Source organism: Acomys minous (assembly GCF_964271855.1).
Source record: "Acomys minous genome assembly, chromosome: 7".
Lineage (NCBI taxonomy): Eukaryota > Metazoa > Chordata > Mammalia > Rodentia > Muridae > Acomys > Acomys minous.
Genome location: NC_140488.1, coordinates 65,506,133 through 65,522,326, shown reverse-complemented (window position 1 = coordinate 65,522,326; position 16,194 = coordinate 65,506,133). Strand labels below are relative to the sequence as shown.

At 34.9% G+C, this 16,194-nt stretch overlaps 2 protein-coding genes across 2 annotated transcripts in view; both read left to right on the top strand.

The window, feature by feature from the left end:
- LOC311601646 (uncharacterized protein) overlaps positions 1-16,194 on the top strand; it is a 339,815-nt gene that overhangs the window by 304,988 nt on the left and 18,633 nt on the right. The window contains exon 21 of the mRNA XM_084789248.1: positions 15,311-15,375. Coding sequence (XP_084645374.1) covers positions 15,311-15,375 — 65 coding nt within the window. The remainder of the gene's footprint in view (positions 1-15,310; positions 15,376-16,194) is intronic.
- Positions 8,810-9,688, top strand: LOC311601647 (ubiquitin-conjugating enzyme E2 D2-like). The gene is made up of 2 exons (XM_084789249.1): positions 8,810-8,988; positions 9,168-9,688. Exon 2 carries the CDS (start codon positions 9,206-9,208, stop codon positions 9,647-9,649), a length of 444 nt encoding a protein of 147 aa, XP_084645375.1. The 5' UTR covers positions 8,810-8,988; positions 9,168-9,205; the 3' UTR covers positions 9,650-9,688.

Sequence of the window (16,194 nt, the reverse complement as noted above, 5' to 3'; positions counted from 1 at the left end):
CAAATTTAATCAGGAAAAAATGGACTAAGTAAAAAATTATTTTTACAAAGGGACAAGGTGAATAAACTTGTTCCCAATATTGATGATTGGAAGTGCATAGGGAGATATAGGAACATAGAGGAAAGATAGAACAAAAGCTAGATAATTGAGTCTACTCCTTAACTCATGGCCTTAATTGTTACTCATAATGAAAGTTATGTCTAAGTGATTGCTATAGAATTTAGTATATTGATACAATTGTCAGATTTTAGCACAAGAATATATCCTAAGTTGAACAGATAGTATGACTATCGATATATGAGGTAAAATAGTTTAATAAAGTCTTCAAAAGCCTTAGAGACACACAGAATATGACATTTAAAGTTGTTTTTATAATCCTAAATTACTTTGACGAGACAAGTTAACTCCTGACAATACCCAGCCTACCTCAAAGATGATGCGCTTCAAAGAGCCTCCTTATGGAGATGGCTTCAAATGTGGCAAACAAGCCACTCAGCAAAATGTCCTCGTTCCTGCCACAAACATAATTCTGCCTAAAAATAGGCACCTTAGATGCAGGCAGAGTCGATGGCTGCACTCTGCCAAGACAGGGTAAGCAAGTCCTCAATAGTTCCTGCCGTACAAATAAGTCTGGCAGATATATTGGGCCAGGAAGCTGAAGATGAGGCTCCAACATTATAGAGAGTATTGGGTGACTGTTCAGGCATTAAACTGTCTAAATCAATTTGTACATTTTCAAAGAAAGAATAAGCAGGCTACCAAGATGAGACTTGATAGCCTATGACCATATAGTGGGGGAGGAGGTCCCCCACGGTCATAGACCTAGGGGAGGGGAATAGGGTGAAAGTAGGAGGGAGGGAGGAACAGGAGGATACAAGTGATGGGATAACAATTGAGTTGTAATGTGAATAAATAAATAAATAAATAAATAAATAAATAAATAAATAAATAAGTGTATATTTTGGAAGCTGCTAGCCAGCACTGCTGGTTCACTCAGGAATTTAAGTTTTATTCCTTCTCAAGTCTCTGAGGGGCATTGAGGGTCAGATAATATAGTTTTACAATCAAGTTTAGTTGCTTAGGGGATAAGATCTTTTTAGATCAAGATAAAAAAGTTTTTATTAGAGTTGAGATAGGATAGATACTGAATTTAATTCAGAAATTGAGACCCAACAAGACAGGAAAGACACTTACTTCAAGCTGGACAAATACTAATAACCAAACCACTATGAATGTAACATTAATAGAACTCATGATTGACACATTGTTTTCCCTGCTGTGTGTAGTTTGCTTTATACATGTGTAATAAAATAAATGTATTTAATAAAAAAAGAAGTACATCCCCAGGATCTACATGGTGAAAGGAACACACTGACTCCCACACGTACAGGTTTTCCTCTGATCACCACATGTATACTACAGTACATGGGCCATAGCTTGTATACATCCACACAAGCATGAACACATGAACACACAAGCAAATACATAAAAACAGAAACCTACATTCATAAGTAATCATGGGAAATTCTCTAGGACAGACCACTAACTTGGCCTCAAAATAAGATTTAGTGTATTTAAAAAAACAATTTATAGGTCTAGATAGATGGTTTAAGTTGATAGAGATGAGACATGATAGATACTGATTTTCATTCAGAATTTTAGATGTGCCAAGATAGGAAAGATGTTTACTTCAAGTTTGCCAAATACAAATAGCCAAATCACTATGACTGTAATATTTACATAATTTCTGTTTGTTTTGTGGTTCTTCTTGCTGTATGTAATTTACTGTATATATATATATATGTGTGTGTGTGTGTGTCTCTGTGTGTGTGTGTGTAATAATATAAATGTATATATAAAAGAAAAATAATAAAAGTAGGAAAGTAAGATAAGTAAGATAAGTAGTTGAAAGCAGTATAAGCCATATACTAATAAAACAACAATAATGTGCAAAAAATTAAAGTTTTTAAAGTATCTTTCCTTAATTAAAGAAAAATAAAAATCCTTACAAATAATTCAGAGCCATTAGTTTATTTGATATTAAAAGAAACTCACAAAACATCAGTTTTTATTAAAAGAAGCATCTGAATGAACCTCTTAAATCAAAAGAACAAGAGAATTAAAACTTTGAAGTCATTTTTTTTTTTTTGGTTTAAATGTGGCCATCCATAAACCATGGAATGTTAACTTGCTCACTGTTTTCATCTCAGTAGAGGAAGAGCATAGAATTTGAGACCAAAAATCTTAAAGAATAGTAAATACATTCTTTACTCAAAAGCAGTAGTTCAATGGCCAAGAATAGAATTATAAATTGAAAAGGCTAACAGTGGCTATTACCTGGTGCAGTACATAGAAGCATATCTATCATGCCAAACCTACAGACGACTCTACTAGGAATATCCTTATTACAACTAAAGAAAATCTGGGTTTTCATTGTTCTTAAATCTGACTGAAGTTATAAATTGCCATTGCAGCAAAAACTGCAGTTTGTGGTGCTGTTATGATTAATAAGTGCTTATTCCTTTCATAATAGGTACCATCACAATACCTAGGGAACTTAAAAGCCATACTAGACAAGAAAAAAGACAAGGCTAGAAGTTCTATATAGAAAAGGTCTCCAGAGTACACATGTATAAAAGACTGACAAACTTTTCCAATCACAGATTTTGGGCTTCATATATTGAGAAATCTTTTCACTCTTGTTCTCTAGTGAGTATAAGTCAAATCCAACTGGTGGGAATAAAGGTTAGAAACATAATTGATTTGGTATTTCTAGTTTCTACTTTTCATGTTTGTTCAAAATAATACCTAAACTCTCAATTATTTTACTTAAAAATCCACAAATATGTTGAAATTAATGTACTGTTAACCTATGAATCAAAGTCAAACTGGAAATTTAAAAATACCTTCATGTGAATAAAAGTGCAATATACCAAAACTTATGAGCTACAGCAAAACCAGTGCTAAGTGGGAAGTTACAACCATAAACACTGCCCTATTTGGGTTTTTGATGCTGTAATAAGACCTGTAACCAAAAGCAACATCGGAAAGAAAGTCCTTATTTGGTTTACGTGTCCCCACCACAGTTGATTGACAAGAGAAACCAGAGAAAATTTCTCTGAACTCAAGGCAAGGAACTGAAGCAGAGAATAGAAGAATATTGATTACAGGATTGCTCCCTATGGTTTGCTCAGCCTGCTTTAATATCTACTCCAGGACCATCAGCCTGAGAAACCTCCTGTATCACGCATTAATCAAGAAAATGCCCTATAAACTGTGTATAGGTCAGTCCTATGGAGATATTCTGGATTAAGATTCCTTCTTCCTCAGTGTTTCTAATTTGTGTCAAGTTGACAAAAAAGAAACTAACCAGCACAAACACATACCCAAAAAAGAAGGAAGATCACAAATTAACAACTAAAATTTGTCCTTGTAAGAACAGTGAAACAAGCTACCTAAATCTAGAAGATGGAAGGGAGTGGTCATTGATAGAACCAATGTTAATGAGTTCTGAATTATCAATCAAGAAAGGTGACTAAATAGGGGGAAATTCTTATTTACAGATAACCTGATTATCTCTATAGAAATTCAATCCAAATAATTTTTAAAGCTGCATGTAATAAGTGAAATGAACAAGGTTGTCAGATTTAAAATTAATGTACAAAAATCACTTGTATTTCTTTATTTCAACCTCAAGCAATCAGAAATTAGAATTCTAAAATGCTATTTAAAATAGTATTGAAGTATATTAAATACTTAAATGGTGCAGCAAGAAGGCTCAGCAAGTCAGGGTGCTTACTGCCAGACCTGTGTTTGATCATAAAGACCCACATGGTGGAAGGAAAGAACCAGCTCGTGCAAGTTGTCCTCACCCTTCCACACATGCTTTGGCACACTCGTGGATCACATGCTTGCACACACTCAAAATACTTAAAGTGTAATCATTTTTTAATATTAACTCTTTAAAGATTGCCATGAAAATGTATAAAAAGTATACATTAGAAAATGAAAAACATTACTGAAGTGTTTTAAAGTACACTTAAGGAAAAACCATGCCATTATGTAGTTCAAAGGGCTTGGTAGTATTAAGACAGTATTACTTCCTAAAGTCAATTGTATTTTTCATTGTCATTCAAGTGAAAATTTTAGTAGCTTTAAAAATAGAAAATATCAAGCTGACTCTAAACATGATATGGAATTGCAAAAGGTTTGTAATATCCAAACATTTTTACAGCATAATAAAGTTTGATATCTACTATAACCTGATTTCAAAACATTATATAAAACTAATAAATAAAGGCAAAGTGGTATTAATAGAGGACTGAGGATGTAACTCAGTTGGCCGAGTGTTTGCTTATAAAGCACCAGGTTTGGGCTATGGCCCTATATAAATCAGGCATGGTGGCTCTTACCTCTAATGCCAGCACTTGGAGGGAGAGGAAGGTCAGGGTCATCCTCTGTAGAGCATGTTCAAGGATAGCTTGACATACATGAGACCCTATACACACACACACACACACACACACACACACACACACACACACACACACACATGAAGAACATGAAAAATACGATAAATTTTTGTAAAGGTGGGAGGAACAAATACATTCTAAATAAGATAATAGAATCATAATCCACAAATATACTGATAAATTGAAGCATTGAAATAAAATATTTTGGGCTAGGCATGGTGGCACATGCCTTTAATCCCAGCAACAAGAGGCAGAAGCAAGCATATCTCTGTGAGTTCAAGGCCAGTGGCTGGTCTACAAAAGTGAGTCCAAGTTAGCCAGGACTCTGTTACACAGAGAAACCTGTCTTAAAAAGCCGAAAAAATGAGGAATAAGAAGAGGAAGAAGAAAGAAATATAACAAAAAAGAAAGAAAATAATAAGATATCTTATTTCTGAGTGATAATAAAGAAAATTAAAATACAAAACAGAAGAAAACCATGCATTTGAGTATGCTTATAATCCAAAATATACAAAGAATTAAAATTTAACGAGTGAATAGAAAAATTTCAAATAAACAAAAGATTTGATCTCATACTTGGTTATCAAAGATATTCTGATAATAAATAAGCACAAAAATAACTTCTAACATTTTACAGTCATTGTATCACTTAGTAAAAATAATCAAAATAAAAATCACTGACACGACAGAGTGCTATTGACAGTACAGAATGACTAGAATATCCACACATCACTGTTGAAAATGGGAATGCTGCAAATTACTTTAGAAAGCAGAAATTAGACATACACTGTACACATGATCCAGTCATTCTAGGCTTATGCGTTTGTCCCAAAGAAATAAAAGTGCATGGCTGTACAAAAGTTTATGAGCAAGTCTGGTTTGTATGATCCTGTGAAAACCAGCTTCATATTCACATAATATACCTTAGGCAATTAAATATGGTGCTCTTGTGAAACTAAATATGTGTTTCAATAGGATACCACATTGAAAGGGTACTTATATGATTTTCTTTTTTTTTTTTTTTTTAGTGGCTCACAGTCACTTGTCACTTTATTTTATTTTTATTTTTTTGTATGCCTTTTTTTCTCCTTTATTAATTTATTCTTGTTACATCTCAATGGTTATCCTATCCCTTGTATCCTCCCATTCTTCCCTCCCTCCCATTTTCCCCTTATTCCCCTCCCCTATGACTGTTCCAAGTGATATATACTCACTTATATCTGCATATTAGCCCAAGGGGCATGTCCCACCAAAGCCTTCACTTACCAGGAAACTGAGACAGAGGGGAGGACATTCTAGTGGGACTCTAGATGAGAGAAGCATGGGAGAATGGCAAAGAAGAAGGATCCAGATGGTCCTAGAAGCCTACAAGTAGAACATTATGATAGGCAGATTTGGGCCCAGGGGTCCCACTCAAACTAAGGCACCAGCCAAGGACAATACAGGCGGTAAACCTTAAACCCCTACCCAGATCTAGCCAATGGACAGAACACTCTCTACAGTGGAGTGGAGAGTGGGATATGACTTTCTCACATACTCTGGTGCCTCACCTTTGACCATGTCCCCTGGAGGGGGAGACCTGGTGGCACTCAGAGGAAGGACAGCAGGTTACCAAGAAGAGACTTGATACCCTATGAACATATACAGGGGGAGGTAATCCCCCTCAGGAACTTATATGATTTTCTATTCTTAAATTTTTGAGTTTTTTTTTTTATAGTGACTCTGTGAAGAAAGCAATATGCCCTTATAACTATATGCTAAGAGAGGCATTACATTGTCAGATAAACATTAAAAAGGCTTTGAACTATTGTAAGAGGTTTGTCAAATGAATAATGCAGTGTACCCCCTATATTGCTTTTGTGGTATAATATTTTTGTGGCCCTGAAATGTTTCTGAGTTGAATTTTAAGTGAAGTAGACAAATTAGAACCATAATCTTTATCTAATATCTATCTAATCTAATCTAGTCTCAAAGACTATAGTCTTTGTATAATTTATATAAAGTTTTAAATAAATGCATGCATACCCAGGAAAATATTGAATGCCTAATATATAGTATCTAATAAGAGGACAAAATGATGAAGGCCATCCCTCTCATCAACAAGTTATGAGATAGGGTAAGAGGATGAACATTAAAAAGTAAATGCCAAAGTAATATAATATATGCTTCAATAGATATATGGAATGATGAACAGTTCTACCTGGAGAGGACTTAAGTGAGGCAGCACTAAAATTTAGAATTTACCCTAAAGGTGATGGAAAGTTACTAAAAACTTCTAAGCATCAACTATGGTAGTGATTGATTTATGCCTACAGGAGATCATACTGTATGATATGGAAGATAGATTTATCAGTGGAATAGTTGACAGCATATATTATCATTAAAATATCTTGAGAATCAGGATTCATGTCTATAAGCCCAGCATTCAGGAGGCTGAGGCAGAGGTACTGAGTTATCTACATATAGTTGTAGCTGGACATGGTGGAATAAAATTATAATTCCAACCACTAGGAAGACTGAAAAAAATATGAGTTTGAAGTGAGACCATCCTGAACTACATAGACAATTTAACAATACTGAGACTGCACTTGAACTCTGGTGCCCCATATTTGACCATGTCCCCTGGATGGGGAGGCCTGGTGGCACTCAGAGGAAGGATAGCAGGTTACCAAGAAGAGACTTGATACCCTATGAGCATATACAGGGGGAGGTAATCCCCCTCAGTCACAGTCATAGGGGAGGGGAGTAAGGGGAAAATGGGAGGGAGGGAAGAATGGGAGGACACAAGGGATGGGATAACCATTGAGATGTAACAAGAATAAATTAATTATATATATATATATATATATATATATATATATATATATATATATATATATATATATATATAAAAACAATATTATATTGAGACTGAAAAATATATAATTGGAGCCAGGTGTTAAATGATTCTATTCTAACTAAAGTCAGCCACATTGATAAAGTACTGTGGGATGTAGAAATGTATACTCCACAAGACATGATGACAAAAAAGAACCTGGCAAGCATGATCACATTTTCTCTATTAGGCAACGCAAATAAAATTGGTGGTCCTAGTATCTTACCCAATAAAAAAGATTAGAATTGATGTCATCAAATCTTTTGATAAAAATTTCAACCTCATCCTCATCAGAAAAAAGAAAATTGTGGAAGCTTACTTCCAAACCTTGCAATGTTGTATATACTTCCTACCTAAGGCACCGCTGGCCTTTAAATTTTGGTATTTAAGACAATATGATGAACAGCTCACTCTTAAGCACAGAAACTATGTTTACAGATCATATAACAAGAAATTTGGAGAAATTTCTTTCAGTGAGGATATTTTTAGCTTAGTAGTAGAAGAGCGATTCTGACACCCATATCCGTTCCTTTGTAAAGTGTTGTCAAAGTAATGCTCTCCTAAGTTGGGTGGATAGATATATTAGATGAATAGTTCTGCAAAAGGAGTTTCAAAACTGAAAAATATCCAGCACAAGTGGAACTATGACCTGATATGTATAATGTAAGAGCAAAAATTACAAATTAATTTATTAAATTCCTATGCCTAATTTACCAAAATTAACTGATACACCTAACACACCAACATGTTTTATGGTAATTATTTGGCTTTGGATTTCTACACATACAATCAATAGCTATGTTTGAAAACCCTCAAAAATGAAATATTGTGTTGTGTGGCTATGTTTGTATCAGAAAAATCATTCCAAACAAATATAGTTGTTTCTATAAAGAACAACTAAAGCCCATATATACAAGATTGAAATAGTGGTTTTGGCTATTTTTCTTTCTTTCTTCTTTCACCATCTTGTTCTGTGGAGCTTAGAAAGATAAAATAGTTAAAATTTTGATTTGTAATCTTTAGGACAATAAGTATACCAAAACATTACAAGATATATAAATATTAAATTTGCTAAGTTATTTAGAGAATGTCCTTAGGAAATACACATGGAAGTAAGTGTCTGTGTAACTTAAACATATAGTGTGGAGAAAGATTATGATAAAGGCAGTAGAGAAGTGATTGATCTGATTCCTTCTAGTAATTTGGTGTAGAAATGCATTTATACCCTTATTTTCCAGGCCAAAGAATAAGCATTGGGTGAGGTTTACACCAAATGGTGCCTTCTGCCATTTTTCATGGCTCTAGTATCGACACCTTCACCCACTTTAACCCTGATACTGACCCCACATTCCCCTCACTGTTATGGGACATGTACTGTGGCAGGTATCATTGTCATTATTGCATCTTCAGTGACCTCACAATAGGCCCCTGGCAGTTGCCCTGGCACGGGAGGTGTACATGTAGGGCCAGAGCCGTTAGGAGGCTGCCCGGAGCAAGAGCTCTGGCCTCTCCGGGCAGCGGTGTCTTCCAGCACTTGTGCGGCCTCCCGGTATCACAGCGTCCTCCACAACAGCGGATTCTCTAGCTCCAGACAGCACATCAACCAAGGCCCCAAGACACAGGAATCGTGCAGTCCTTCAGGTGAAACTGATGCCCCTAACCGTTGGCCCTCTCTAGCCTGATCCATCTCCCTGAACAGCTCCTTTAGAACCCAGCCCAACCCTCACCCCAACCCAGCCCTTGTGCCAATCATTTGCCACTCTGGGTTCTCACAGCAGTTCCGGCCCTAGTATCACCAAAACTTTCTACCCACTTGCTAGGCCCAGTACAAAGGATTGTCCAATACATCCTGGGGACCATGGCACTAAAGCGTATTCAAAAAGAACTCCTGGAACTAGCTCGTGATCCTCCAGCCCAATGCTCTGCAGGCCCTCTTGGGGAAGATTTGTTCCACTGGCAAGCGACCATAATGGGGCCTGAAGACAGCCCCTACCAGGGAGGAGTCTTTTTCCTGGACATCTACTTCCCAACAGATTACCCCTTCAAACCACCCAAGATAACATTCACCACACGAATTTACCATCCAAATATCAACCGAAAGGGAAGCATCTGTCTTGATATCCTGAGATCTGAGTGGTCACCAGCACTAACAGTTTCTAAAGTTCTTCTGTCTATCTGCTCCCTGTTGTGCGATCCAAACCCGGAGGATCCGTTAGTTCCTGAAATTGCAAAAATCTACCACAAGGACAAGAAAAAGTATGATAGACTGGCTCGAGAGTGGACTGAGAAATTCGCTATGTGACTTCACCATGTAATCCCATGGCCGTAGTAATAAAAGCAATGCTGGTGGTCCACTTAATTGCTTTTGCTTATTATCTATAGGGTGAAAGTTTCCTCATTTTGCTTGTTTGTTTGGTTTGGTGTGTTTGTTGTGTTTTTGGTTTGGTTTGGTTTTGAGACAGGGTTTCTCTCTGTAGCCTTGACTGTCCTGGGCTCCCTTTGAAGACCAGGCTGTCCTCAAACTCACAGATGCCACTGTCTCCCTGAGTGCTGGTATACCACCTGGCCAGGCTAAAACTTTTCTCATTCTTTTGAGCAAACACTGCATGTGTTTTACACAGGCTAAAGTGGAAAGGGAGGAACAATGGCATAAAGAGAAAGTGGTAGGGAGTAGAGGGAGGGGATAAGGAAGGGGGGTTGGTAGAAGATAGGGAGCAGGAGGGAGGAGATGGTGTGGGGAAAGAGTGGTGTGGGGAAAACCTGTAAAACCAGATTCAATTTGTATTTGACTGAAAGATTTCCTTATTGATTCAGGCTTGGAAAACACAGGAACTACAAGATGATTGCTTTAGATAACAAAAATCAGTCCCACCAAGCAGTCGGGGGAACATTGTGAGACAGAGTCTCACTATGTAGCTTATACTGGCTTTGATCTCAAAAGATAGCTTTCCATGCTCATCTCAAGTAACCCATCTTTATGCCTCAGCCTCTCTACTTCTGAGATTACAGGCATGCACTACAGTGCCAAGGCCCACTGGGAAGATATTTTAAGATTTTTTTAAATAGAATCATTTAAATAGCATGTTTTGTTGTTGTTTCCTTTCTGAAAGTGCTTGCATAATTTAATTCCTTTCTATTGGCAAAATAATGACAGAGATGTCAGAGAAGTAAAACTGATTTAGAGATTGCAAAATGAATGCAGATATAGTATTCTTAAAACATCTCAAATCCATAAATATTTTTGTAAAAGTAATATATGAATTAATTGATCAGTAAGGGTCAAAAAGGTTCTAACAGTTCTTTTGAGATAATACTTCTTTTTTATTTTTTAATTTTATTAATGTATTCAGATTACAACTCAGTTGTTATCCCATCCCTTGTATCCTCCCATTCCTCCCTTCCTCCCGTTTTCACTCTATTCCCCTCCCCTATGACTGTGACCGCGGGGCTGGGGGTGGTCCTCCCCCACTATATGGTCATAGGCTATCAAGTCTCATCCTGGTAGCCTGCTTACCTTTTCTCTAAGAGCCACCAGGCCACCCCACCAAGGGGAGGTGGTCAAATATATTTCTTATTCTTTTAAAAGTATATACATTATCCACCAAAGTCACCAAAAAAGAAAGGAAAAGAAAATTACAAACATATACACAATGTTTTGATTCTATCCACCAGCTCTATGGGGATTCTTCCAACATGTCGTTCTCCCAACTTCATGTCTATTTTTTAATAGCCCACTGAGTCTAATTAGCATAAACCTCTAGTTACTACAAAAAAGAAAAAAATTTCTCTGAAAAGTTGAGAACAGCACAAGTTTACGGATATAAACAAATATTTAGAGGGTAGTTTGACAATCTAACCATTTAGTACAGCAACAATAGTCGGTTTATTCCTCCTTTGGACCTATGACCTCCCCAGACATGGGCTTTTGACCAGGTTTATGAGAATCTTTCCTGTGATGCAGGTCACAAAGCCAATCAGAAAGTGGTTGGTTACTATCATAACCGCGATGCTAAAATTGCACCACTGGGTACATCTTGCCTGACATGTCAATATTGTAGCCTCCAGTGTCCAGTGAAGGTAAAATCATTAATGTATTTCTCCCCTAGCAGCCTATTGAATAATACCTTCCAGCACTATGAAAGCTAATTAACATATATAGAGTTTCCTTTTCAGTTTGAAGTTGATAGCTCTAGGCCAGTGGGAGGATAAATAAAAAGGAATTTGTACAGTTTTGGTAGAGGCTGGCAAAGTGATGGGTCCTTCTGGATTAGAGATAAAGATCTTTATTAGTCATGACCCAGAAGGTAGCATGGGCTTCACTAATTTTAGTTCCTGTTACTACTTCCAAATCCAGTAGGAGGGATGGAGGGTAGACCAGGTGAGTACTGTACACACTGTTTTTGTGTTGCAGTTGAGTAGCCACTAGTTTTAAAGGGACTGCTGCCAGGCCTGCCCAAACATTGCTCCAGTAGTATACTTTCTTATTAACCTAATCTGACAAAAAAAAACCTGTTATCTATGCTATTTAAAAAAGAAAGAAAGAAAGGAAGGAAGAAAGAATATATTCAGTATGACTAAGAACTTTTAAAAATTCCTCTTTGTTAACCCCAACACAAGTTTTACATTTGTTTTCAGTTTTTGCTTATATTTAACAACCTCATATTATTAAAGATCATTAAGTATATCTTTTAAAAAACTTAAATTTTAAATTTTAAAAATCAATAGTCCAATAAAATGCTATCAGAAAATATACAGAAATACCATGGAGAATTGCAGTCTGTGGTATTATGTTTGAATCTACTTGGGAATAAAAGAAATTTTTTCATAAAAATATGTGTGCAGAAAATCCCAATTCCATTAGAATTTCTACGTTTATAGATGAACATTCAGTGTAATGAACAAATTTCTACCATAACAGCATTTGATAATTTAATAACATATATTGATTTAATAGTTAAATATAGTAAAATGTAAAGTTTTAATTTTCTAAAGTAGGCTTACAACATTCAAACAGGGAAACATGCTTAATCTCTTACTGCTTTCATGCACACTTAACAATTTATTTGGATGTAGACAATGTTACTGAGATATTTTCAATAAATGTCATTTTTTTCTGAGTCAGACTCATAAGGAAAATACATAGAAAAATTAATTTTTACTAGACATTTTTCTTTTCATCCATGCTTATATACTACTATTTTTTTCTCCAACATATTTTAATGCTTACATTAAGAGATTCTGTTTTAAATGTAAACTTTAGCACCTCACTTATAATTATGCTTTTAAAGAGGCAGTGGAGGAGTGATTGTTTCATCAAAAGTATGAAAATACCAATAAGAAATCTGAATCAAATAAAATATTAAATTTTGGAATTTTGTCAGATACCAACTATAAATCACAAAATTTGTTTTTCTAAACATTAAATCTAATCCTAAACAATATTGTATAATAAAACACAGTAATGAAAATATTCTATATACTATCCAATACAGTAGTATATTACTATTCTGTAACAAACTACCTGTCAAGGAACAACTTGTTGAAGGAGATACTTATCTTGACATGTGGTATAAGAAGGGATATAATCCATTATGGCAAGGTATTCATGGTAACAAGATTGAAAGTGACTGGTTACATTGTATTTATAATAAAGAAGCAGAGAACAGACAGGAAGTGGGTTTGGACTATTAAACCTTAAATTATATCTTTTGTAATTCAGTTCTTCCAACAAATCTCTACTTCCTAAAAGTTCTAAAACCTTTTAAAACAGCTCCACTATTTGGATACCAAATGTTCAAATACATTAGCATACAGAGACACCTCACATCCTATAGGGTAATGCCATCTTAAAATACAAAGCATATTAGTTTCAACTTCAGAAGTCCCTATAGCCTTCAACAGTCACAACACTGTTTAAAACCCCAAAGATTCTTCTGAGACTTCTGGTAATCTGTTAACTGTGATCTCTTGTAAAATTACAAAAATAAGTTACATATTTCATCTTATAAAGGCACAGATTAAATATCCCCCATCCTCAACGGGAAGACTCGGGGTATAACAAAGAAAGATTGCACAAAAGAAACACAGAAACCTAGCAGGGAAATTTAAAATTGTAGAGTGCCATGTCCAGCATCTGGAGCTCCAAACCTGCCACTTGAAACACACGCATCCTCTAGGTAAGGCCAGTTCCACTCCATGCCTGCAGCTTTCTTCAGGATATATCCCATGATCCTGATATCTCCAGTAACATTGAGTCTCCTTGGAACTTGGGCTTCACATTCACCACTTCACCCAGTGTCCTCCTTGCAGGGAATATGACCATATCACATATATCCTGGCATCATGGATTTCCATATCCTTGGTAACAGCCTTGAGGACACCCTCACTCATATCTTTCATGTGTGCAAAACTAGCACCTATAGATGCTGCTGCTAGTTCTACTGCCTGCTCAAATGTAGTCTAGTCCCTTGTAGTAAGTGATGTTGATTGACTCTGAAAAAAATACTTCCCTAAGCAGTTACTTTTGAGCAAGGCCTTCCTCAGAAACTTACTTTGTCAAGTCAATCTTTACCTCCTAAAACTTCTAAAACAGTGTTAATGGCTAGAGGCCATATGTTGTAATACATGAACCTTTAGGATCATTTCATTTTCAAACTGTTATAAGTAGTCACTAGTCATACATGTCAAATACCAGGAATTAAGAAATAAAATAAAAATTCTAATTTTATCTAGTTTTCTGTCTGCACAGGTCCATAACATAATTTAAAAGTCTATTTTATTTTTTATGGTACTTGAATATTTGAATAAATTCTTGATATTATGGTATGTGACTGCAAAATAGGAATGAAATTTCTATCCTTGTTACTATTTATCATTGATTTAATAGACAACCCTGTGAAGAATGTTTTTATATTCTAAGTGGTTAAATATTATCCGTTAAGAGAGTATTCTAGCAAGGAATTTTTACATTGTATTTTGTGACCAAGAAACAGAAATCTGTATTGTATGTGTAACTCATCAATAATAATAAGAACATATAAAAGACAATAATCTCCTAGTATCATAATTTTCACTGTTATAGTACCATAGTTACTGATTATGTTGCCTATTATTTTGCTGAAAATTCAGTATTTTCTATGTCAATCTACATTATAGAAAATATTTGGGGTTAAACGAAGGAAACTAAATATGAAGTTTTGAGACACTCATAGTTAATATACCAGAAAGACAATAGTGTTTCTGCTAAAAGCATTTAATATTTTTTACTATTCAAACTGGTCACATCTACCTCTCTGTTAGAACTCACATACAGATTCCTGAAATTTTGTGAAATCAATACTAAGTAGTTAAACTGGTATTTATATTAAGTAAAAGGAGTGATGGTCTTATTTTGTTGTTAGTGTAGGAATCCAGAGACATGCCTTTTGCTGTCAAAAGGTCACTTACAGATACTGTCTAAACCAACCAATGTAGCAATACATACATTCAAGTTACTATTACTTACCATGACTTTAATACTATAATTAATTTATATTAGAAATAAGAAATTATGACTTAGTTTTCATATTCATACACCATCATACCACTTCTAATTCATCTTGAAAACTTTACCATAAATATTATTATTGGCATGTGAGCAATTAATTCCTTATTGGTAATATAGTTTATAAGAATTGACTTTCAATGATGTACCTTTCTTTTACTTAATAATGAGAGATGTTTATTTTCTAATTACTGTGCTTACCTCAAATCATGATCTTTATTTATTTTAATTCTAGTTGTGACTATGTCATCATCATCATCATCATCTTTTACAGACATTATTGAAATTTGATGTTGAAGGCTTTGTTCTTTTGAATTATAATGTTTCAATGAGAATAACAACAATTCTTCTTGTAAATATAGTTACTCTATGATTATTGGCTGTTCTTTAACAGATGCCTCTCCTCTCTTTATTTTTCAGTTGGGTTTGTCAGACGTTGCAGTTAGCATTTGGTTCCTCCTTTGGAGATGCAGCTGTGAATGCAGGTAATTATTCCAAAGTTCCAAATATTTATGCTACTAAAAATATAGAAATAAACCAGGAAATGGTGGTGCACATCATTAATCCCAGCACTTGGGAGGCAGAGGCAGATGAATCTCTGAGCTTGAGGCCAGCCTTGTTTACAGAGTGAGTCCAGGACAGCTAGGGCTACACAGAGAAAACCTGTCTTGAAAAAACAAAGAAAAAAGCATAAATATGGATTATATATAAATTTATTGTTATCACAGCTTTCCAGACATGATATCATCTGAATGTTACCAGAAATTTTCCTTTTATGAATTTATCAAATACAAAACATTTACTATTCAAATATTTATTAAAGAATTATTGAGTAGTATCAAAATATTTTATTTCTATACTTGGCTAAAACTAACACATACAAGTAAATTAATAATATATCATCATTTAGAGAGAAAAATGGCTTGTTATATTTGGAAGTGAATACTTTATAGGCATGACATCTTTTTATATGCTTACTACTTTCCTGAATGCCACAGAATTGAAAAAACAAATAAATGTCTGACCTGTTCACTAATTATTTCATAATCATTAATATAGTGGATAATCATGCTGAATAAAATTGTATTCTTTCTAGGTAAAATTTTTGAGAACAGGAAACAGTAGCTAGAGATATTCAGTTCCCTTCAAAATGAATAAATATGATTTGATCATTTTCAGTTATAGAAAAAAAACACTTAAAATTTCCTTGAGACCCAGGAAAAATCATTTCGTAAAATATTGTCAAGTATATTTTTCCAATAATTTTTTTAAATCCTTCATGTAATCTGATCTGGAAAGTAAAG